A 26,177-nucleotide genomic window follows, 5' to 3' on the forward strand; every position below is an offset into this window, starting at 1 on the left:
ATAGACCTTAGAGAATCCTTTAGTTCTCCAAGGTAAGCTCTGCCAATGTTGATAAACTCTGTACCCTAAGAGAAAAACTAGTAATAAATTAGATAAGGTAATTTATTACTTAGCCTTTATTAGTTTCTCATGACTCAATTATGATATGGAAGTATATTTGCTTTTGGATTTTCCCTTTGATAAACCAAACAGCATGAGCTCCTAAGGTCTATTGCTTTTTTTCTTAAACTTTGAGTCAACTGCTCAGACTCCTAAATAACTAGCCCTTCCTCAGGGCTTAGCTTTTTTATTTTATTAAATTTTTATCCATTTAATGCAATAAAAAGGAAATTTTCAGAAAACCTGTGCTGAAATACAACACTTAAATTACCTTTTTTTCCCTTTATATTCATATCAAAATATGAAAAAGCAAAAGTATGATTAGCAGGAATTAATCTTCCCTCAACCTGCTTACTCACATATAAGTCATAACAAACACAGTTTTTGAAATTTAGGAAAAAAAAGTAAAATTAAAATTTAGAAAGAATTCTTTATACATACCAAATGATGGAGCATTGACTTGAGAAACAGAGAAATTGTAGTATCTCCAGACACAATCAGTTGCTAGGTATTTTCTTGCTAGGTCCTATAAAGAAAATAATTGATGAATTCATATCCCAGGTAAGAGAACAATGACACACATTATCATTAACAAAGGCTCCTTTCAGGATAAGGAGTTACGATTTCATTTACTCACTGGTCTTTCTTCACAGATGTGTGCTAAATTTGACTGTGACACTTCAATCCCGGTTTCAGCTGCTAAAATGTAATGCAGCAGAGCTTCATGCCTAATGTTAGATAAAATAAATTAATGAAAAACCTTACAAAAATAACATGCATTTTAGTTACAGTTAAAAAAAACAAAAATCAAAAGCACTAAATAAATGTATAAAATTGTCAACAAGAAAAACTTGGGTACAAAGCTTAAGAGCAAGAGGCTGGGAAACCCATGCAACAGCGACATACACAGGCAATGCTTGGTGTAACCAGCTATGCTGGATCTCAAGAATTTGCAGCCCTTGCCCTCTTGCATTGAGGCTACTGGCTCCAGTGTGCATTTACTCCAAGTGCCAGACTGATGGGAAAGAAGAATTGATACTAAGACAAATTTTCTATTTATATATTTCAGATAAAACATTCTTAAAAGACTCTACTTAAAAAAAACCCCTATAATTAACTTAACTGTGTATATGTATCTGTCTAACATTCATCTGAGTATTTCTTTGGTATGCTTTACCTTTTATTTATGTGACTTTCTTGTCTTTTTAGACAGAGCTTTTTGAAAAAGGATTTGTCTCTCCTTATATTTGAATGTATGAATAGATAAACAGTCTTGGTCCCTCTAAGGACTTTTTTCATCTCACTGACTAAATCAAGTTGTAAAATTTAATACTGCATTTGCAGTATAGCAATTCAGTATTCTGATACTAGACGAGAGCATCTCTCATATTCTCTGGCACCCATCTACTCTATATTATGAAGACTAGGCATTTAAAATTAAGAGGAAGTCTTTAAAACCATGTGTGTAGTTTTAAAATCCCAAGAGAGTAAAAAATCCCACTTGGTGTACTTTTTTCCTTCTGAAGCTTCCTATTAAAGAGTAGTGTTGCAAATGATTTTCTTCTCCACAAAACAAAGGTAAAACCATGGCAAGTTTCAGGATTCAATGGCTTGTTTAACTGGAAGCTAACTGGAAGATATGGTAAATACACATTTGACTTCAATAGTAGCTGCTTAAACAAAGCAACTTTAAATTAAATTGTGAAAGCAGTTGTTCTTACAAAACTGGCAGGTATACCCTCCTGTTATCCAGCTACTTCTGCATTATTACTTGTACTTGCCCTGTACAAATATCTAGTACAAGAGAGATCTAGACTACAGAAGGAACTCAGGGGAAAGCTGGGAAATTGGTTGATCCTTATGTCTCAAAGGGCAACTAAGAAAAGAAATTACATTTATGGCCTTTAAATCAGTCTTTGAAGGTCCACCTATCATGACAGACAGATGTGTTAAACACGTGTCTGCAAATAATGACTGAAGAACACCTATTACTTGTACTTGGATGGATTAGCAGCGCGACAATTTATACCTATGCAATTTACACCCAGGCATCTCAAGTAGGACCCCAGGAGATTTTCTCCCCCAGCTGCTGAGCCCAGACTTTTCGGAATCTTAATGCTCTATCTGTCATCTGCCTGTGGACTGCAGGATGAACTGGGCAGAGCCACAGGCTTGCACAACAGCTGCTACAAAAATATCAACAGTCTTTCAGTGTTCGAAAGTGGGCTCAAGTCAGAAAAGAAATGTCTGTGATGGACTCAGCAAAAAGACACTTCTAGGTATGAGTTATTCCAGAACAGTCCACTGACAGTTTCTTGTAGATCTCCTTAGCCTGAAACACTAACTCAGTACTTACAGGGGAAAGCTGCAGGACTAAATGAGCCATTGTTTTAATCACGTATGACAGTCTGATATTTGTACACACAGTATCTGATGCTCATGCCTTGCTAAGATGGACCATTAACCTGGACACTATTTTGAAACCTCTAGGCTGGCTCATTGGATATTACAGCCCCCTATTATATTTACACAAAAGACAGTACACAGAAAAAACAACAAATCTAATCCAGCAGCCGGTCTTTTCATGACACAGAAATACACAAAAGAGAGAAGGTAAAATACAAGATTTGTAACAGAGAGAACAGTAAAAGCAGAAGGTGTTCCTATGGTTAATCCAGTGCACATTACACAAATATTATGGGATGAGAACCACAGTTGATACAACTATTTCACACTAAAATCTCCTTGTTTTTCACTTGATTCTGTCAGAATTGTTGAATTATATTTCAGATCAACTCCTCCTTCCCTCTATGTCAATGTATGTTTTGCAACTGATTTTTGTAGCGTTATTACTTTTTTTAGCTTTGAGGAGATGGTCCATTATAAATTATTTTATCTTGCTATATGTAAGCGAAAAATAGCAAATAAAGAGAACAGAAGAAACATACCATGAAAGTTCCAGATATGCATTGAGAGCTTTTCTGATTACATGACCTAAGTAGCCATTCTTCTCTGCAATGTGTTTTGCCCAGCTGTGGAATAGAAGAAACAAAAAACGAACAGTCATGCTCCACTAATGTTATTCCAACGCACACAGACTCAAAAAACACAAAGGATATGGGATCACCATCTGACTTCTTCTGTAAGACAACCTATTGGACTTAACGGTAGCCACTGCATCAATCCTGTAACAATTGACTGAGAACATGAAGTCCATTCATCTCTATCAGTGTATTAGAGACATCCTGTGTTTTTTTCTCAGCAATGTTTTTTTAAAAAAACAAACATATAATTCTTGATGCTATCAAGAATTATATGACTATTTTTTGATGCAAAATGCCAATTCTACCACATCACCAATAATTCTTGAAAAAAACCAAAAACAATGTGAGGCTTTAACCTTTCAACAATCTCTCAGAGTCGTTCTGGAAAAAAAAAATACTAGAAGTACTCAATATCTCTTAAAACCTACTGGTCATCTAAATAATACACATACTCATGCAGATCAAATATTGCTGCAGAACCTTTTGCCATGGAGGTAAGCACTGTGAAGTATAAGGTGTCTAGGACACAGACTTAAAAATCACCAGTAAGCAAAATAACCACATTGGGAATATATTCTCCTTTAATAAATGGTCTCCTTACTTACATTACAGCTTTTTCTGGATCTCTAGGGAAGTCTTCCATATTTCCTGTGATGTAATACAGAGAGCACCTCAAAGTCCCCTCTATATGTCCTCCTTGGGCAGCTTTATAGAAATAGCGTGCAGCAACTGTCTGTGAAGAAACAAGACACAATTAGGAACTCTGCATTATTAATCTTTATTGAGATTTCTTCCTCAGGACTCATTTCATCAAAGGAACAAAAATAGGTAGCTGGATAATGAGGGTAAGATAGTTAAACTACTTTTAATGTACTTAGATGAAATGAATTCTTCTAAATTTTTAATAGTTTAGGCTAGAAAAAGTTTTGAAGAACATATATTCAGGTAATATGTGGAACATCAAACAGAAAAGTGTCTAAATATTTACCTAACACTCACTAACACAAAAATCTTAGCATATAACAAGCATATGACAAAAATAAAATTAGTTATTCACTAGTAGGAAGATTATTAAGGCATCCTGGAGAACAGAACTTTTGCACTTGTGATGCCAGACGAAGGCTGTGGACCCGCAACAATTCTCTGTATGTTCTGCAGACCACAACCACAGTGCTCAAATCTTTGAACTTGGTTTATAAAAGATAAAACAGATTGAGTAAGCAGGGCCAGAGCTACAGAAGTGGGAAGGCTGTGTGACTCCACATTTTACCCTCAGGAACAGTAATCTGTAAAGTAAACCAAACCAGCATACAACCTGAAATAATTGATTTCAGGAAATTTTTAATCACCAATATATGCTTTCTGTTAGTAAGCATGGACTACACAGTCCTTCTTGCCATTGGCTTTGATGAATAAAGAAACCTGGACACTTTTAGGTGTTCTCTTATAATCAGTTCACTCTGAAATGTGTATTTTGGTTCTTGGGGAAGGAAAATGTGTTTGCCAGATGCACATGTTGTTGAGCACTGCTGCTGTTGGCAGCAGAAATGCTCTTTGTCTGGAGTATACCCAGATCTCAGAACTCAAAGGCCACACTGAAAACATGTTTTAGCTCAAAGTATGAGGTCTGCTGGCGTTTATTACAGTCTACCTCACTATACTTTTGCTGCTGTTCATACACTACCAAGTTAATTAAAAGAAATATAAATTAAGTAGACCATTCCTATTAAGGGAAAATCTATTTTGCACATACGTTAATGGGTTCTGTCACAGAAAAACAAAATAAAACACTGCTGTTTACCAGGACTATATCAAATAGTTAAATTTTCAAGTCTGGATTGGAGGCCTCTCACTGCAGTTCTGAGGCTCACAGAAGCTATGTGAACACAGCATAGCTATGAGTTCATGAGTTCAGGGGCAAGGTTCTGCTGCCTTCAGTTATTGTGGAATCCTTTCCCTATAAACTTTTAAATTCAAAACTGAGAACCCAAAAGGTCACAAGATGTGAGATCACACACTATCCTTCCTGGCTGCTGTGACTGGAAGAAGTAAAACCTGCACCTGGTTTGTTTCTAAATCAAAAGAATACAAACACATGCATATAATTTTGACTGAGATATTTGAGCAACATCTCTCCCTAAGCAACCTGACTGAATCCCCCAGTAAAATCCTTCTTTATGATAAAAGGTGACAAAATCCAGCTTAGGGTGATCAGAGCAATATCAAGAATGAGGCAAAAACTTCTGAATTGGGCCCTAATGCAGGAAATAGTTCCATTAAATATTTACTCACTTGATTTCTACCAGGTACTCCTGGGTAAATCCCATCCAAATACAGGACACCGAGGTTGTATGATGCATCTGGATTTCCCAATTCTTCAGCAATTAACCAGTGTTCAGCTGCTTTTCTATAGTCTCTTTTAAAATTGTGGTAATACCATCCTAATCCGTTCACTGCCTGGGGCAAGCCCTTAGGGAAGAAGAGCAGTCTCAGATCATATATTTAATTCTGCTTTTGTTACTTCTGGGAATAGGGGTTATAAAGCCTTTTTTCCCCACTACTTTGATCTGTGGCCTCATATATAGAGTGAGGAATAAGACTTCAGTGTCATCTTATTCTACAGAGTCTCAGCCATGTGCTGACTTTCACTTGTTGACAAGAACAAATTTTGACTATTTTTCCCCTTTTTCCTCTTCAAAGCCAAACAGGACACTTATTCTTGTGAACTCCCAGAAACCGGTTGAGAGGATTAGCAATCAAAAATCCCACTTCTTTTAAACCAGAACATTTCCTTGAGAATGAAGAGAAAGCAATGAACACAGAATTACTTTGTAATGCTGCCTTCAAAATGCATTTCACCAACATCATACAGATCTGCTTAAGATATTGCTACTTGCTACTCTGCATCTTGCAAAAGCATAAAAAGTATAATATGCATAAAAAATAGCATACTTGCTATACTTTGCATCTTGGCTCAAGAGGAGAAAATCTTGAGACAGTTTTTATTTTTGTTGCAATGAGTCACGGCTTCCTTGCATAAACTGGTGGATCATATGGGGCAGTAAGTATGCCAGCAATGTTACTAATTTGCACATTAAAATGCAAAAGACGTTAAACTTTTCAAAAATTATGATGTTGTTTTTGTATAGAAAATATGCATTTGAACATAAGAATCCAACTATCTGAGTTCAAGAAGAGTAAGGAAATTGATGTCTCTAGGAGTCTTCCAGGAAGCTGTTCCTCAGATCCTGAATCAAGGGAATTTTGATCACATCATAAAAGTCTCTCAGTTTATTTAAGCCTTTCCCAAACAGGCAGTAGAACAGTAGTCTCTCCTGTTTCAAAGGAATCACAGAACTGGCACAAATCTTTTCTGATAGTGGCCAGCCGTGAAATCCGACTGTCATAATCAGTAATTTAACTCATTCTGGTTCTAAGAGCTGGGAATGTGTTCATGGTCTAGATACTCTTTCATTTTTATTCTAAGAACCAGATCATGGCCTGGGTAACCTGGCTGTCCTAGAGCATTAAATGGGAGTGAGGCTCCTCTGCTCTGTGGTGCCTGTCAATGTTTCTCCTTACTATGGATAAGAAACCAGGAGACTTTGGGACATCCAGGTCTTCTCCCTTAATGCTCAGGAATATGAGGAAAAACATACTCCTGGATCAAATTTTCACTTTGTAAATCGCTTAAGTAACACCAAGTTCCAAAAGATGTAAGTAGAGAGAATTCCTTCACAGAAATTTTGGCTGATTTTGAGTGGTCTAGTCTCCCAGCTTGGGAAAACAAGGCTTTCACCACTCATGGCGATGACACTGGAAGAAGCAAGCAGTATTGACACAGAATTATGGCAACAGGCATTTTATATAAGTCAGAGTTCATTGTTATTAGCACCTAGTACAGAACTACTACCATAAATTATTTATTGTATTTTACCTTGGCTGCTGCTTTCTTCATCAATTCCAATGCAAGTTTTATATTCTTTTTCACACCTTGACCCTAGGAAACGGATATGTGAAACAATCATTGTTTACAAATGCAGGGTGATAAAAATTCACTTATACACATCCAAAATGCCTTTTAATATTTATACTATTACCTACTGTCATTCAGCCGTAAATAGTTATAACAAAACAAGCAGCTTTGTGTTCATTCATCCTTCACAGCTTTACAAAATCTCAGTGATTCAGTCTAAAAACAATTATCTCATCAGTATATTCAAGTGATTTTTACGAGTAAATAATATCACAGATATTATATTGAATTTATATTATATATATATAATATTTATATTATATTTATATATTATATTATTAGATATTTTTCATTTGTATTTAACTTTGAGCAACTAAGGAAGAATGAATAGCATTCAAAGGGGCATAGGTTATGCACAGTTTGCCAGTGAGTAAGAGCTCTCAGCTCTCCTGAAAAAAGATGTTAGTGTCTCTAGAGGAAATACACAGATGTCATGCTTATGATGTCCACATAAAATAATTCCAGACACAGGTAAAACAGATTATGTGTGCTCAAAATTAACAAAAGCAACACTTAAGCAAGCATTTTCTAGAGAAAATGTCAAAGGAATGAGATGAAGACCTAACAGTTCCTCACCAGTATTTCGAAGCTTTAGTGCATGAATGTCTTATGGGTGACATCACTTATCTGATACACCTTATTTGACTCAGGTGAGGTCATGCCTCAGTTTAACATCTTCTGTCTACTGCTTCTAGCAGGGAAAAACTAACTGCATGCAGCAATAATTTAATTCCAAATTAAAAAGCCATCCTAATAAAGGGTTCTATTCTACAAAAGGATCAAACTTTTATCTACATCTCTACACCAAAGACTATGCCTACTAGCTGGTTGGATTCTTGAGGTGACAAGACACTAGGAAAAATTTGGATCCACAGTTTGGGTGATATTTTGATCCTGAATATGGCTAGGAAGAAAGTAACTAGACTGTTTCTAACTTGCTCTTTCTAAAATTTTTGTGCTTTTTTGGTACAATATTAGCTTCATACCTATTGATTGCTTTTCAGAGTAAATCTAAAAGCTCTTGTATACAGTCTTACCCTGTGTCACTGCAGATAACTTAGAAACATCATGTTATAAGAACAATTATTTTGAAGTGAAAACATGAAATATGACTTACCTTAAACAACACAATGGCATAATCATATATTAACACTGGATCTTCTGTTTCTATTGCACCCTTTGCATACCATTCAATTGCAGCTTCAGGATTTTTTGCCACTCCTTGTTGACCCCAAAACAGCATCTGAGCCAAACGTTGCTAAAAGAAAACAACTTCAGCAGTAATGCTATAAATGCTAGTATTGAAACTGGAATTGCAGGAGCTGACTTTTTCAGGCTTAGATGCATTTCAGATGTGAGAACAAACTAGTATCCACCCTCAAAAATTTGAAAAGAACTGTTTAACAGGAATATTCAGAGAGCTTTTCAGTGGTGGAATGTACTGATCCTAACTCTACAGCAGGCTTATTTCTACAGCTGTCAGCATCATAGAAGTCTAGATTGAAGTGCAGAGATAAGGGATAGACAGATTTGGTGCATATAAATGGCTTGGTATTACAATGTTACTACTGGTCTCAGATCAGCAGCAGTAATTGCAACGTGTCAAATACAAAGCCAGGGAAAAGGATTAGAGACAGAGGCTGCCAAGACTTGAAAACTATTCCCTTCTGCCTTGCATCATTGTTATGGCCTTTGCATGGTTACTAGCTATTACTGAACAGGAGCAGGAGAAATAGTCCAGGCTCGGAAAAAAGGAAGCAGTTCTGGGTGGAAGGAGAAAATGTCTGTCCACTCTCCTCTGCAGTTTTCCTATGTCGTCTAGGTATTGATACTAATAATACCTAATTAATACTAATTAATACTAATGTACTCAGGTACGTTCCTGAGTGTATTTAAAACCAAAAATGGGGAAATTTATTACTTTATACCTGTGCAGCAGCATTTCCTCTTGTTGCTTCATGTTTTAACCACATAAAGACATCACCATTTTCTTTTGTTTGAGCTTTCAGCAGTTCATCATCCATCAGTCTTATAGTTTCAACAAATGCCTGAAGAGCAGGTGAGCAGAAAAGAATTAACTTCCACATGAATTTCACAAAGAATTTCTACATCTGCAATCAGAATGAAAATGTTGTCCATTTCCTTCTCATCCCCAAAAATTCAACATCAGTTCTGGATTTTAACATTCTCATCACTCTTCTGATGCCCAGTGCATTAAGAACTATTGTTATATCCACTGTAAAAATAATTTACTGTTTTGTTCCAAAACTGCAAGTCCATTCTACACTGTAAAGATGTCAAGACACCAACAACTGAAAAAAACCTGCAAACCATCTTCTAATGCACCTAAAAATGGGTTTTAAATGCACTTAAAAATGACAAAAGTGGTTTTGAGTCTTTTAAGGATTAAAAATTTCTATAGAAATTTATTTCAAAATATTAAAAAACGGCTGGCAGAAAGCTCGATGAAGACCTGACCCACAGCACTCTTACCTAGGTAAGTCTGCCCATTTTTAACTCTTCAGCAATTAAAATCTCTCTATTTTTTTGTACAGTAATCATGCTTTCTGATAAGCCAGGATTCTAGCACTAACTATTCTAATAAATTCTTTATTTGCAAATTAAAATGCAAATTTTACATTTGCATTTACAAATGCCTATTCTTTACAAAAAAAGTTGTGTTACTTCCTGTTTAGCAGCTTATTCTAAAATAATTTTATTACAACTTTATCAGATAACTATTTAACAACTAAGTCATCACATTTGATTATAGAAAAGGTTTAAATATGGAGAGGACAATTCATCTTCTGCAGGAACTTTATGATGTCTGTTGAAATAGCAGATCAGCTGCTTAATAAACACATACAATTATATTAATAATTAAAAATCTGAGTGAGGATTTAGGGGCCAAGAATAAGGCTTGGACTTCTATTAAAGACAGGCTTGTGGACAATTCTGAGGACTTTAGACTGATTTTGATTTTCATTTCCCCTTCCTAAGAAACACAGTAATGATACCCACATATAATTTGGGGGATTTTGTAACAATCATTGGATCATAGAATGATTTGGACTGGAAGGGACTTTTAAAGACTGTTTAGTCCAACATGCCTGCCAAAGGGAGGGACACGAATCAGATAAGCAAATATTTGTAAATCAAGACAAAAATCTTCTGGCCCCATAAATATGGATATGAAAAATAACTTGGACAGAAAACAAATTCAGATACACTTAAAACTCTTTTACCTGTTCCCCTTTTATATTGTGCTGATCCAGGGATGTCTTTATTGCAATATTGCTATAATAAGCATATGACAGCTCCAAATCAAGTGGATAGTTATTAATGCCTTGGTAATGTTTATAGCCAAGATTCATCACAGAAAGTCTCTCATTCCCCTGAGCACCAACCAAACTGTACAGCAGTCCCTGGCAAAAATCAACATAAACAAGCATAAATTTGCTGCACATCTCACAAGTTAAGCACTTTGCAGAAGATTTACAGGGAACAGAATGTTCATACTGGTAGCTGATATAATAGCTATATCATGTAAACACAGTCACAGAAGCAAACACAGCCATAAAGTGGTCAAAATGTCTTACCTTTGCACAGAAACACTTGAAAGAAAAACTAGGCTCTAAATACTTTTCAAATATTGCATTTATTCTGTCATCTCTAAGTGTACAGTAACTTTTAATGTCATTTTACTACAGTATTATTTATACTCTGATGCTTTTTATACTCAGCAGTGACTTAAATAGTCCCACTGATGCCAGCTAGAGTTTTTACACTGAATTCTGTGGAAACTTACGGCAGCTAACAAACAGTATTTGAGAATCTTACCCTAGGGATCTGACAGGACTAGTTGGATGGAATCTATGGCTGATAAGGTTTCAGCACAAATTTCCTTGAGGTACATGGTAATTGGTCTATGCACTATACATTTGCCAAAAAACATTTTCAGCACTACTATTATTTTTCACCTGCACAGTAAGAAAACCAGTGGAGTCCCGTCTGTGCTGGGTATTAAATTGTTTCCTACACTACCTGAACCAGATCCAATAATGAAATTACTTAGCCTCCAAAATAAGAACTATATACTCTATAATTAGGGTATAATAAAGGTTCCTGTCTAAGGTTTCTTGATTTTGAAGAATTGCAGGTGAGCTTTGTCTCTGATTAGCTTGTCAGGGGTTCTTCTGATTTAATGTCTGTAACCACAACAGACAGAGCTGTTCTTTATGAGTGTTTTCTATTATACTATTATATCACAATTAAATATCTGTTGGTAATTTTAGTGTTGCCTTCTTTCCCAGACATATAAACACCTTCCCTTTATTTGACCTAGAACACATTGAAACATTTCAGTTATTTGCAACCTGACTAAGAGGTCAGGAGTTCTCAAGCTCTGCAGTTGCTCAGTTGAAGCACAGTCACTTTTTTACAAAAGAAAACTGTTCTACTTTGGTTACCCTTGCTCATTTGACCATAATATACTCAGTGTCACATTTTTGCACACTCTAAAATCAGATTTCTTTCCTGACTGTGCTATGCAACCTTTCCACTTTAGATTTGCCTGATCCAAGACTTTTTTTCCTACCTGTCTTCAAATGACTGTGGGTGACTCCAGAACTCTTACTCATCCTGGCTCCACAATGACTAGGCAAAGCAGTACTTTATGCTGCTCACTTTACTACCATCTTTACTATATCACTCATTTAATTGTTCTGCTTGAGCAGGATCAAGATTCCCACCATCAGTCCTTCATAAAGATATCACTGCCATCAAGGTATTTATTAGTAGCTTTATTGGAGAACCCATGCAACCACCACCTGGATCTGAGGGCCATTTCACTTTCTTTAATTCAATGGATCATCCCATTTCTTAACTGTCTTTAAATGTAATTAATTCCACAGACATAACAGAACATGTTAAATATAGTACCTTTATACGATCCACAGACACACCAAACCCTGTTTCAAATATAACTGCAAGGAAATAGGAAGCCTTATGATATCCACAACAACTGGAATCCACCAGGAGAGGGACAGAAGATCCCAAACTGCTGAGGCCATTGGCATTGGAGAGACCTTTTACAACCTTCTCAAATATCCTCCGGCCAACTTCTACAACTGTATCACTTCCATCTCCTAACACCAAAAATAAAATACAGGACACACAGTTATTGCAAGAGTTAAAATTAGGAACCAACTTCCCCAGAAACTGAGTAACAGACAGAACAACAGATTCTGTTATTTCTCAAGCTGAATGGTATTTTCAGTGCAGATTAAATTCCTAGAGACACAAGGTATTAATGAATATGAAGGGTGAATAAAAATCCAAAAGACCATCTCAAAGTAACTAAAGACTAAAAACATAAGGTTATTTCTATAATTCCTTCTACCTAATAAGCCATACTACCATCTGCAGCATATTGCAACATATATGCCACATAACGCTCCTTTATTAAGTTAGCTAACATGAAAAAAAAGGTCAAATGATACTAAACTAAGCAATAAATATTGTTGAGTTATTTCAGAACAATTTGAAAAAAGAAACACTATTACCATCTGGACTACTGAAATCCATCTCTTGTAACAGTTGGAACAAAGTCTGGTACTTTTCCCTTAGCTCTTTTCCCCACATGAAAGCATCACATTTAGATTTTTCTCCATATTTGTGGATCAACTCCAAATAATAGTTTTCATAGTAACCTAGAGAAAACAACATATTTAAGACATGAAAGCTGACTTTTTCATCTTGAAAACAGGACCATTTTTCTGACAGAAAAAAAGAAATTTCTAGTAAATTAAAAATTTACAGACAAGATGAGCACACCCTTAACAAGAAGCTAAAAACTCATCCAGCTAGCACAGGCCACTTAAATACATTTAGATTTCTTCTTCCATACTCTGGTCACAATGCATTCAATTGAATTCAAATTAGAAACACAAGCTAGTTTTCAGCACACATTTAAGCTATGTCATTCTCCTTTCACCAAAGTGGACTCTTTGGTAGAAACCTGTTAATTACTGAATGTTAGGCAACTGTGGCAGAAACATTCTAGCAAAATCCACCCATTTTCCTTTAGGGTCATTTTGAAAATGAAATGGAAGAAAGGCAATTGTGTAGTGTACATGAAAGCTGGAGAGTATTTCTTTATCCCCTTATGCACCTGGATTATTAAAGAAGTCATATCAAGATAATTTAAGTTTTTATTCCATAACACAGAAGTATTTCCAGGGATGAAACCCCAGTTCTAGCTACCATTAATGAGACAAAACTCTTCAAATTGCATTTTTTTCTTGTTATGGCTGAATTTAATTTTACTTTGATGATCAATATCCAGATTGTTAAAGGAAAGAAAAGAGGTCTCCAAAGATGTCAGTTTAAAATTCATGTCATAGACCAACACTTACAGCTTCTGTGTGTTTTTTCGCCTTGCCTTACAATGTATCTGTAATCATAAACTATTTCTTGAATTTCCATACATCTCTCGTAGTAAAGTTCAATTTGTTCCACTGTGTCTTTGTCATGAAGAGGATTAGAAATCTGTAAAAAGGCAAATGATGGATAAATGGAAGTCCCAATATCTGTTATTGTGTATGCTCAACTAGAAAGATGCATTGTACACAAATAACAAAAGGAAACAGTTTGTTCACTACAATCAACTTATCTGGCACATCATATTAGTGTGTCAGACAACCTGATGCTGGCCACAGTAGACCACTGTCTATTTAAATGGTCAGCATAATCGAAAAATCAAAATGAATTTCCAAAACTGACCAAACCCACGTGACTTTTACCATCAGTTTTATCAAAACCATAGATTAATCAAATGTATTCAACACTGTATCATCAGAAATTCTGGGAAAAAAGCAATAATGAAAATATGCCCTTATTATAGATTTACAAACACTGAGCTTTATACACTCATTTCCCAAAAGTATTATCTTTTAGCATTTGAAATGGTGACTAATATTTCTAGATTTCAACAGAAAATTATCATGTATGACATATGTTCCTAGATACTATTGTGCTTCAAAGCTAGCGCTCCATCCAGAAAATGAAATATAGTCAGAATTGGCTGCTAATATTTCAGCATTTCCAAGTAGTGCTTTTGCTTACCTGTTCTGTTTCCAGTACATTGAGGCGATAGTACTTCACGGGTCCAAAGAATGCTTCAATACCATTTACATACCCACTCCCTCCAAGAACGAAGTATCCAGCAGTGTCATCATAATAGAAATCTTCCCTAAAACTTGAGAACATGAAAGAGAAGTAAGCTGACTATCTAGAGGTACTGTGAAAGAAGAAAGAGAAATTAGCATTTCTCAGAATTTTTGCAACTGACAGTCTTAAGCTTATTTCAAGTATCTTTTTCTTTTGTTACTTGATCATTCTCAAAATCTACTCTGCAATTTAGTGTGATAAATTATGGAGTAAATTTAACAAATCCCTTGTCTACAAACATATTAAACCAGCAGGGTGTTTTATTTTTCTGACCTGTAAGTATGTTTTGATATTTTATCATCATTAGTCAACCTCAATTTTTTTCAGTTTCACCTTTCTCTTTCACTTTTCTAAAATCAGCATATGAAAATTTAAGTTATCCATCTCCTGGAGTTATCATCTGCAACTTATCAATTTCTGGATTTAAAGCATTAGCAGAGAAAACTCCCGAAGTCAGCCATGCAGTTCACTGTTACATTGTTCATGTATTAACAGTGACTTTTTTTAAATTATTTGTACAAGAAAGAGTCCATCTTAAATTATAGTGCAAGAAATTAACTAAAAATCCATTTTAAAAATATTCACTTGCTTAGAATAAAGGACAGAGCATGAATACTTTTGGTACAATTTTGCTCTCTAACTAAGCAAAGCAAGTAACCATTTCCTTGTTGAAATACTACCCCTCACAGCAACAGTAAAACTAGACTTCTGTAAGGCCAAAAGTTCATCTGAAGACTGATCTTAATGCCACTGACCTGCCAATCAGTTTTTAGTGAGGGTTATCAGACTCTAGTACTAGATCATGCACCACGTTAACTCACGGCATTAACAAGAATAGTCAGCTTGTGCTTAATGTAAGCACAGTAAAGCTTACATTTAATTAAAAAATCTGGTTTTGAAAGCAAAGTAGAAAAAGACCACAGACATTTTCAAAATCAATTAGAATCTCAGTTACAAACTTGTGCTGTTCTTCTCCGATTCTCTGTATCTGAACATACACACACATGTTACTCCACAAAGGGGAAAATGCTGCTTACGTAAAAGATTGATGATGATATCTTTTCAAATTCTTCCCAACACTGCTTACTTCGATCTAAAAGAGCACAAAATATTAATTACAATAAAAGGTATAGGGTACATCTGTTACAGTATCCAGTTACTCCAGGGGAGCTTTAAATTGGAAGTTAGGAATTATTTCTTCACTGAAAGGGTTGTCAAGCACTGGAACAGGCTGCCCATGTTAATTGTGGAGTCACCATCCCTGGAAGTGTTCAGGAAACAAGTGGATGTGGCACTCAGTGCTGTGGTATTAATTGATGGTGGTGTTTGGTCAAAGGTTGGACTTGATAATCTGTGAGGTCTTTTTCAGCCTTAATGATTCAATGATTCTTGTTGATCCACATCCCAAAGTCCCTCTCCTCAGGGCTGTTCTCAATCTACTCTCTGCCCAGCCCGTGTTTGTGCTTGGGATTCCCCTGACCCACGTACAACACTTCGCACTTGGACTTGTTAAACATCTCAAGGTTCACATAGGCCCACCTCTCAAGCCTGTCCAGGTCCATCTGGATGGCATCCATCCCCTCCAGCATCTCGACTACACCACACAGCTTGGTGTCATTAGAAAACTTGCTGAGGGTGCACTCAGTCCAACTCAATCAATCAAAGTTGATTTCCCAAAGCTGGATGGTCTGAACACACCCTCACAACTTCTAGTGTTAGATTTTTCATTCTTTTGCTATGTGAGCATGCACAATTTACAATATTTCTCTCAGCCTCAGCTATTAAGGAGTTTGTCAGAGCCATAATCAAATTATACAGATTTCAGTCTTGATCCTGTAATTCAAGACAGCAAGAATACCTGTCCACCCTTAAAAGAGAGATCCAGTCGAAACCACTGCTTCAGAGGAAGGCTGAAGCTAGTTTTCACTGCAAGGTCATCCCCTCTCATGAGATGCATCTGAATATGCACATAACCTGAGAACAATAAAGGAAGAAAAAGGAAATAAACACCACAGAAAAGTTAAGAATGGGTTTACTAACATGTTGTTCACAGCAATTCTGTCCTCTTCATCACTAACAACAAAAATCTGGGCCCTCACCAAGCCAAACATCAGCTCTCAGAGAGTTCCACAGACAGTGCTCCACGTCTCAGTTACACATCTCAGATGCTGATGCTCAGGCTCCCACATGAAACCAGACTGAAAACCAGGGTTAGACTAAATAGACTAAACCTAAGACAAACAGGGAGGCTGTCACAGTTGATCTCAAATATCAGAAGGCAGTGTGACTTGCATTAAACAGCAGAAGGGATCAGTAAACAATGGCATCCACTCAGCACTCAGTTGGTGGCACATGACTGCAACGGTCAAGTACAAGATGACTCCACCCTCCACTTCTTGGACCTGCAGAAGCTACACTCATGGTCTGAGCTTTTAGGACCAGAACAGGCTCTTATGATAATCTAGTCTAACACTGAGAATAAAAGTGGCCCTAAAGCCTTGCCACGCAAATCTTGTATTAAGCTGATAACTTCCATATTTTTTGTTCTTCAAAGAAAAGCATCCAGTTTATAATGGAAAAATTAATTATTGAAATTGGTTACATGACAGAGAAAATGAAAATGACAAAAATAACAGAGAAGAAGTCAGTTGTCAAACTTGCAAAGGAGGAAAAAAAATGTATTATGAGAATGCCAGGTGTGCACTTTTAAAACTCTGCACGCTCATTTCCTCTGTGAACCTGCCAGCCAACTCCCAGCCCTCTTCTGACAAGAACAGACCGCTGCTTCAAGTGTTACAAGACTAAGACAGTGCTTTAGAGCCTCTTAACTTTCTTCTGGATCAGGGAATAGACTGGTTCTTGAACATTGCAATGAAAGCAAGACATTGAATGACTTAGACTTTTTCTGAGGCTACTTCAAATTATCAAAAATTTTCATGTTGTATATATATAGGAATTAAAATAAATTTAAAATAATACTTTAGTAATAAAGAAAGCTTGTTCATTGAGGTAAGACCATTTAGTCTCAGTGTATGTTCCTGGCTGCAAGATTCAGGCTGTTCTCCTGACAAAGCAGACATTTCCTGAAGTTAGCCAAGACTAGATGCTATGCAACTACTCCTTTCTCCTGTTAATTTAGTAGCTGCTTTCCTACTGAGACACTACAGCCAAAAAGAAGCATTTTGCAATGGATCAATTTCACAAAATAGGTCTGATAATGTATTTTTATAAATGTTATTCCTAGGCACAGATCAATGAAGTCTGTATTAGACCTCTTCTGAAAGCCATCAATAATATTCCTTACCTTCCTCATTTAGAAATACAGCAGGAGTACCATACATTTCTTTTGAATCAATAAAATAGAGTATACCACACAGATCCTCTTCACAGTGATTTAGTAGATATAGCCAGATTGAAACGGTGAACCTGTATGAGCAAAAATAAACAAAAAATCAACTCCTGATGAGAAAGCTCTCTATATATATATAATTTTGAAAAGCATGCATTTCACTTTAATTTAGCAAACCTGCATCACACATGTAATCATCAGAACAGAACACATCCTCTGCAGTAAAAACCTTCAGGAAAACCACACTTAAGACTCTTGGATCTTTTGATCTCTAACCGCAGACTTTTGTGGTAACAACAGGAGAAGAGAATAAGGAAGCATTATCTGAATCAATTCCAGAATGCCAAGTCAGAGCTACTTCCAGATCCTACATCACCAAGGAACTGAAAACACAACTGAGACAAACTGAAGCCAAGCTCCTACATACAGACTAAAGTACCAAATCCCAGGTGCGTGGTCTTGTCATCTTGACTGTTGAAGCCAGTAAAAACTATAAAGCTCTATCTTCTATTCTAAAAGTGAACTGTGAAAATATGCTTGGGAGAAGCAGTTAAAAATGAATCCACCCTCTGGACAGTACAGATAGGTATGAATAGCTGTCACAGAAGTATCACAGGATAAATAAAGATGGAAGCTCTGCAAACTATGGAACAGTGCAAAATAAAAAAAAACAAACACCAGCAGCACTATGTACTTAGAAATCTCTGTTCTAACTTGGCTGAGGCACTAAAAGCAGAATTTATACCACAATATCTAATTTTAAGGAGTTCCCCTGTGCCAGACTAAATCTGCTTCCGTGCTCTTAACAGAAATTTGATCACTTATTCCTGTAACATTGCCATAGCAGCTAGGTCAATGTTGAATAACTTTGAAAATTGTACCTCCAATGTACAATTTAGCAAAGCATTACAATTATTATATCTGATGAAATAGTTCACTTTTCTTAGTGACTTTTAGAAAGAGACAGTTTTTGCATTTCTATAATTAATAAAAATGGTCAATATTTGTTTATAATACTTTAGGATTAGGTCAGCTTGCCTTGCTTCTCTCTCAAAAAATTGGTTAACATAAGTACATTGCATCTTTTCCTAAATGAAACCACTGTAGGTCTGAAAGCCTAACACCTGCTCTCCTGCTTAAAAAAAAAGAAATGCAAGGATGATTAGGTTTTCCCTAATGGAAACTATGCCTTAAACAGATAATAACACCATTCTCTCCAGAGTGGGTACATGAGTAGAAAGGTTTGTAAATGACAATCACTTGTATATTGACTGTTAGGACCTACAGGCCAACACTGTGCTTCTAAAAATACTGCTCATGTGTTCATGCTTATATATTGCTCTTTCCAACTTTCATCTCTGCCAATACAGCAAACTCAAATGCCTCAGTCTCCATTTAATCCTTGATTGCTGGTCTGAGACCGTGTTTGTTCTGGACACATTTCTTGGGACAGAGTTTGGGACAATGCTGACTCATTTCATATCCCTATTGCTGCAGAATGCCAAACAGCATGAGCAGTTCCTTACAGACCCACCCTGTCCTTGCTGCAGGCTCTCCAGTGGCAGCCACCTCAAACCACAGTTATGTATCTCGGGCTCTCTTTCTTTACAAATCCCTGAGAGAAGCCAAAAAAGTAATCTCAGTTAGATCCATCTACTTCTGTTGACCTTCTGTACAGTGGGGAACCACTGCTCACATACACAGAACAGAAAAAGAACTGAAGAGAAGAACTCTCCCTCCTCCTAACAGAACTACCCGAGGCTGTCACACAACCACAAAGCACACTGAAGACATCACCTGAAGGCAAGAACTATGTGGAGCAGATAAAAAGATGCATAAATTCATGCCATATACTCTAAACCAGAGTTTGAGTGCCTCAGTGCCAGAAGCAGAATGCAACTGTGTTGGTGAGCCAAGAGCTGCTGCTCTGCTGTCACCCATTCAGAAGAAACCAGGAGTTAAAAACTGCTCTGTATTTATGGCTTCAGTTATGGTTTGAGAGCTAGTAATTTGCATGCAACCTGTGCTCTCTGGCAAATCTTCCTGGCACTCTTCTTGGGGCCACAGGCCAAATGCAAACCAGCAGGCAAGTTCCAGTTCCTGCAAACATTTCCTACTTCTGTAATAATGTTGCCAGGGTGAGAGCATCTGGTGGAAGGGAGGTATATTTATATATCTCTTTTCTCCTGAAGTTGCAAAATATGACTGGAGAGTTGTGACAGTTTTGGGAAGGGGGATCAGAGCAGAGCATGATGACCTTACAAGAGTGATTCCTCTGTAACTGAGCAGTGTGCAGGGGCTAAGGAGTTGTACTCCAGTCTATATAGGAGAGTTTATACAGCAGTGGTAAAGGAAATGGACTGAGCTCAAGCTGGAAGACTTATCTAGGCAGAGGATTCTATCACTAAGGGCTTGTAAGATGCAAAATACACTAGAGTGTGATTTTTTAGTGATAAAGCTGCTTCATGCTGCTTGCTCTTGCAGGAAATCCTACTCTGCTCTTGGTCTGCAAACAATGCTGGAAATGCAGATCTGTTTGCAATGCAGAAAACCAGGCTAGTTAGTTATGAGACAGCAGTCTGATCATGACAGCAGATAACACCTACCTCACCTTCTTAACTGTACCTAACCCATTCACTTACACCTTCTAGTGGCATCTCTAACACAGCACTGCACTAACATACATACTGTATCATACTGTATTCCTGAGGTTCAGCTTAGGCAAAACTGGAATCAGATGGAACTGCTAACTAGGCTCCTTTTATATCTCTTCTCAAATTTGTAGGCAGTATTCCTTTAATTTGTGGTACAGCCCAAGAGTTTAAGTACATTCTATAGCCTTCAAAAAACAAATACAGCCCTGTTCAGTTACTTGCCTATACTTACATGGGATAATCAATCTGATGTTGTCTGACTGTCTCAAGTTCTCTGTTTTCAAACTGTTCAAATTTCTTCACAATTCCTGTTTTTTCCCCACTGGAAGCATATATAAATTCAAGAACCTGGACACCATCTGCAAAATACAGTCTTTTAATCTGACAGACATAGAAACTAATTAATTAGCTCACATTCCTACAGATAAACATTTAAATCACACAACAGATTAAAAGTTAACACAAATACTCAATAAGTCCTTAAACAAAAGTTCACCTGCTGCTGTTAAATATATTACAGTCTTGGACCAAATAACCCACAAAAAGTGAAATTGAGCCTGTTTCCAGATAGAATTAGAAGCAGGGAAAGAACAGACATTTAAATTTAAGATACTTAAAGAATCAGCTAGTAAACAAGAAGTCTTAATTTATGTCATTCACTTAAATCTCATCCTATCTTTGGTTATGCCTAAGTGATATTTCTCCACATCTCTTGGACATGTCTCCACTTGTGCCTCTCTGTATTACACATACGCACAGATACCAATTCTGTTCTTAACTAATATGGATAATCCTGAAATAAAACTAATTTAGCTGCCTCTCCTAAGAAGCAGGAGAAAAATCTTCAAGACCATGATATATCATCAGCTTGCTTAGAGAAACCCAAATACCAAACAAAAAAACATCAAAGAAACAACAAAATAAACCAAACCCTGAGCAATTCATTACAGTATTATTTTAAGAAACAAAATTTGAATATTATTTCCTCCTGCTGTCTATTAAAGTGATTTAATCTGTAATAGAAATATATAATATAGACAGTAAGATGCTTCACAGTGTTGTCAGATATCACATGCTGTCTCCAACAAGTACTTCAGAAAGCCGTTAAAGGAAGTGAAATGTTCCCTGTTCTTCTTCAGAGCCTTTACATGTCAATAGTGAAAATAAATGACACAAATATCATTATGGGATTATCTTGGAGAGAACCATTTAGAAACAAATGTTCTTTTTCCTTCTAGGTTCTGCTTTGACCATGCATTGAGAGCAAAAGAATTGTCAGCAAGTGTAAAGCTAGAGATAGGCAGGCAGAAAAAAAAGAACTCAAAAAATCTAGAATGCAAAGTTGTTTCAGTAATCTATACAGTTGGCAAGACATGATTTTTTATTTAAAACTACTACTTTTTAAACTACTACTTTCGCTTGTTCATAATGATTCTAGGGAAAAAAAAAAAAAGAGGTGCTGTAAAGTTTAGCTCACTACAAAGACTTGAAAATATGTTTCTGAGTGCGAGGCCATCATCTTAAGCAGAAAGAGTCTACTTGTGTGAGAATTATGTGTGCACGAACCACAGAACTGATTCTGAAGTAAAGCAATAAGGGACTGAACAACCCTCTCTGAAGATAAAGGTATGATGTCCACTGACTCTGGTGGGTTTTGACTAAAATTGTTTGAATATGTCTAGAAAATAGAGGGCCAGGCTGCTACCAACCTCCAGGTTGAAGAGCAAGATGGCTTCAGCAACTTTCAACTCTAACCTCACAGTCATGGAGATTACATGTTCAACAATGCCTCCCAAGTAAGCTACTATATGTAACATTTACTACTTATTACCAGTAGGCCCTTTTTAACAGCATACCAGAGGTGTTATTTGTTTCCTTGGGGGAAAAAAAGTTACATTGCACCTACCACTTTCATGAGGGCACTGAGGTATCCTATTGGCCTGAAGCATCCATAAGTAGTCAGCACCCCACTGAAGACAAACTTTGTGGTCTTTATATGGCCGTTCAAAAGGCGGAACTGCCTCTAAAAATGTGTAATTCTTGGCAACTGCAGCCTGGTAGTCTTCATTCTGCTCATCATCATAGTTGCTAGCTGATTTGTGACTAATCCATGCATACAGTATCACACTGTGCACTATTATTGAGTTTCTGATGATATAATCATCTCTGTAAACCATGATGCTTGGAAATTTCAAGTGTACTTGTCGAGTTCTGCTAACATAAAGGTTCTTCTCATCCTTCCATCTCCTTCTATATACTGGTACACCAGTCCTGAACTCGGAGGAAGCTACTGCTTCCAAACTGACAATACAAGGCTTAGAACATAAATACTGAACTGACACCTCAGAATTGTTAAGAACTTTCTTTTCTAAAATGTTTAAATAGATAAAATCTACATAATTCATATTCTTCTGGAACTGTGGAGTAACTGCCGTTGTCTGTAATGTCTCCTTTCCAAAGGACAGCACAAAATTCTGGAAGAAAATCCAAAACACAAACATGTTAGCCAGAGAATCTAAGTTTATGTGATTACTCATATACTCATGGTAATAACAGAACACTGCACAATCACATTTATATACCATACTTTAACTTCAAAATATGAGGTTTCTTTTACCCAGCAAGTAGACACGGATTACTGGAGAGCCACCATCAAGACTTTAATGGTAACAACTTCCCTATACCAAGTTCTCGAAGTTACACATACTTCTACAAACAAACTGTATTTACAGGGCGTATCCTTCAGCCCTTATGCAAGTGGAATCCGGTCTAAGATAGTGACTTACACGTCACACTATTTAAACGTGCTCCTAGGATCAGGCCTAGGGAGTGTACATGAAAATGTACTGGCATATATTCATTGTGTATCATTGTTTGCTAAGATTGCCACAGCCTCGTGTTTCTGCATCTTCTTAAAAAGTTATCCAATTTTGTTACCTGTCATGCAGGTCCCTGAAGGACAAAATAACAACAAAGGTTTCCTGAGACTGAATTAATAGTCATGAAGTGTTTCGTTTTTGACATATGCCTATCCTGAAGATGGACTTGGAAATCAGAGCAACAGGACCAGCAGGCTGAATTTTCTCAGCTTTTGCTCTCCACAGAGAGCAAAATACATTAAATTAATAATAAATAAATACATATCTACATTATATATATTTTGAGAGTGAGCGCCTGGACATAAAACAGGACTATCTACTATGCTGAAGTTCTTGTCTCTAAGGCTTCAGCTTCTTTTCTTTCTCCCCTGCAGTCAGCATCCAGCTTGATGCACTGCCAAGGATAGTAGGGATTGCTCAGCTCTGAGGGCAGGTCACCAGCACAGCAGCTCCACCAAACTCCCTGGTCTAAAATATTCAGAATTGTTAGTTAGAATTATCAGGGAAGATCATCATCAGGTTTGCTCAAAATGAGGTATGTCTTTAACTTTGCTAAGATTAAACAAATTGAAATAAAATTTATCTTGGATACCTATCTTGGATTAATGGCTTTTTCACTGTGTTTTTCAAAATATTAAAAAGGTTCGGCCTAGTCATTACTACATTGCTAATCACAGAAATTATGTGCTGTGCACCTGGAGAACTAGACCTTGCCCAGAATCCAATATGGGGATCAGTAAAAGTCCCCAATGATAAACTATTCTGGTTTTTATTTCTTAAGAATATGTTGACACTCCTTGAGAGCTACACTGAAAAAGCATCAAGCCAGTAAGACCTGTAAAGGTGTAAATATTAGGAAAAGTCAGAACTAAGTCCTATACTACTTCCTTGTTCCTAGAGATGAGGATTTTTTGATTTTTTGATGCAATGTGTGATCAAATGCTATTTTTCCCCCAGCTCCCTGCCTCCTTAGAGGTGCAAAAGAGCTCAAGGGTTGTTAGTGGAACACAATTATGCACAGAAGTGCTGCTTACTTCAAGTCCTTGATTTTATTAAGGGCAGTTACTGGAAGATGTAACTGAATGAGGGAACTTTTGGATGAAAAATCTAGATATCATTGTGAGCAGATGTGTAGCTCTAGACAACTAGATCTGTTTTGTATTCCTAGGGAACATGTAACTTAAACTGCTTTCCATAACTGCAACAAAATGCTCTTTATCTTCTTGTATCCGACAAGAGACATTGCAAGTGAGATGTGCAGTGATGTTGAACACCGATAAACACATCTAAGCACCAAGATATACACCCTGAACAAATAAAACCCTAAAAACCCACAAAACAGTATGCACTCAGTATTTCGGCTTTCTACAATAGGCAATCTCATCAGTGACAGCCTTCCTCTCTGCCTTATTTCCCACTCCACAAAATACATATCTGTTAGAGCATGGTGCTAATAATGCCAAGGTTGTGGATATGATTCCTTTTACGGGCCGTTCACTTAAAGAGTTGGACTCAATGATCCTTATGGGTCCCTTCCCACTCAGAATATTCTGTGATTTTGTGATACTGTAAAAACTATGCAAACTGAAGAAGCTAAAAAAGGAATAGCGATAGGAGGTTGGTGTCCATTGGAACACATATTATGGTGTCTACCATATGCTGGAATAACACACATACACAAATATTGAGATAAAAGTTGATGAGAGAGACTTGATTTTAATACTAATTTGAGTACCTTTCTGAGCTTGACTTGACAAATGATACTATTCTTTTACATTTCCAACACAATTCTTCTTTGGTTTAAATACTTCCAAAAACATTAAAAGCCCATAGCAGCAAAAAATTATCCTAAACCTCCTGTACTTGATAGTTAGCATTCGTATATCTTGATCTTACAATAAAGAGTACTTGTAAATAATTTAATCTTTGTGATATGGGGGCTGTGTCATGTGGAAGATGGTAATATACTAGGAACACAATGCCATGTAGTTTTCATGAGAAGAAAAATCTACCAGGTAGATACTACAAAGCATAGGGGTACTAATGTGTGCTTACCACACACATGCACTCACTGTCAAAACACACACAGCCAGCTCTCAATTTTCTCAGTGGTTATCCCGAGAGGTGGGAACTAAACTCCAGGAAAGACAGCTTGGGTCTGGCACAGTTCATTAACAAAGATGCAGCAGTGTATGAATATGTTCATCTGACTTCCAGTGAATGCTAGAAATTTTGTGGTGGGAATTCCAAAGCAGTAAGCTATGAAACCCAAATCCAGTTCTTTGTAGAACAATTTCCATGATGTTCCTAGCGCACTTAAGCACAATGCAACACGCCTGCTGACGCCTAAGTTTAGCTTCAGGTCTGTTGATCTAGTGCCTTCTCTGTAGTGCCTGACCTGCTAAACGGCTCCTCATTTTACTTTGTATTCTTTAGTCCCTGGGTATTACTTGAGGCCTGTGCTGCCAAAATTCATGAAGTAGTTTTGAATCTGCAGTTACACCCCACCTAACAAACACCCCTTCTGGAGGCTCATCCAGTAAACAGCATGGAGCAAAGAACCCAGAGCAGCCCCACATTGATGGAGGCCCGGCAGAAACTGCAGACCATAAACTTCCAGACCATAGCTGAGCCTCTGTTACCACTTGGTTGCCATTACACAGTGCATAGAGTGTGTATCACCTAAATGTTCCTACTTGGTGAGGAAGCCTCTGTTATATCAGACAAGGCAGAGTTAAATGTACATCACCTCTGATATAGAACAAGGATGAAAAGATTGCACATTGAATGTGATTATGAGACTTAAAAACAAATGTTTCCCAGCACACTAAAGAGGCCAGCTACGCTGATTCAAAATATTATCATGAACTAGGCAAACAAGACAGA

General features: G+C 36.9%; 1 protein-coding gene across 2 annotated transcripts in view; it reads right to left on the minus strand.

Moving 5' to 3' along the window:
* SEL1L3 (SEL1L family member 3) overlaps nt 1-26,177 on the minus strand; it is a 34,450-nt gene that overhangs the window by 6,934 nt on the left and 1,339 nt on the right. For both annotated transcript variants that reach the window (XM_086890397.1, XM_086890396.1), the window contains exons 2-19: nt 22,319-22,886; nt 20,645-20,771; nt 17,714-17,835; nt 16,268-16,383; nt 15,447-15,502; nt 14,305-14,437; nt 13,596-13,728; nt 12,744-12,890; nt 12,121-12,326; nt 10,425-10,604; nt 9,108-9,227; nt 8,297-8,437; nt 7,081-7,143; nt 5,436-5,612; nt 3,749-3,876; nt 3,048-3,131; nt 737-827; nt 541-625 (exon numbers count right to left, since the gene is read on the minus strand). In XM_086890397.1, coding sequence (XP_086746523.1) covers nt 541-625; nt 737-827; nt 3,048-3,131; nt 3,749-3,876; nt 5,436-5,612; nt 7,081-7,143; nt 8,297-8,437; nt 9,108-9,227; nt 10,425-10,604; nt 12,121-12,326; nt 12,744-12,890; nt 13,596-13,728; nt 14,305-14,437; nt 15,447-15,502; nt 16,268-16,383; nt 17,714-17,835; nt 20,645-20,771; nt 22,319-22,886 — 2,677 coding nt within the window. The remainder of the gene's footprint in view (nt 1-540; nt 626-736; nt 828-3,047; nt 3,132-3,748; nt 3,877-5,435; nt 5,613-7,080; nt 7,144-8,296; nt 8,438-9,107; nt 9,228-10,424; nt 10,605-12,120; nt 12,327-12,743; nt 12,891-13,595; nt 13,729-14,304; nt 14,438-15,446; nt 15,503-16,267; nt 16,384-17,713; nt 17,836-20,644; nt 20,772-22,318; nt 22,887-26,177) is intronic.

This window comes from Cyanistes caeruleus, chromosome 5, assembly GCF_971803275.1.
Source record: "Cyanistes caeruleus chromosome 5, bCyaCae1.hap1.1, whole genome shotgun sequence".
NCBI lineage: Eukaryota > Metazoa > Chordata > Aves > Passeriformes > Paridae > Cyanistes > Cyanistes caeruleus.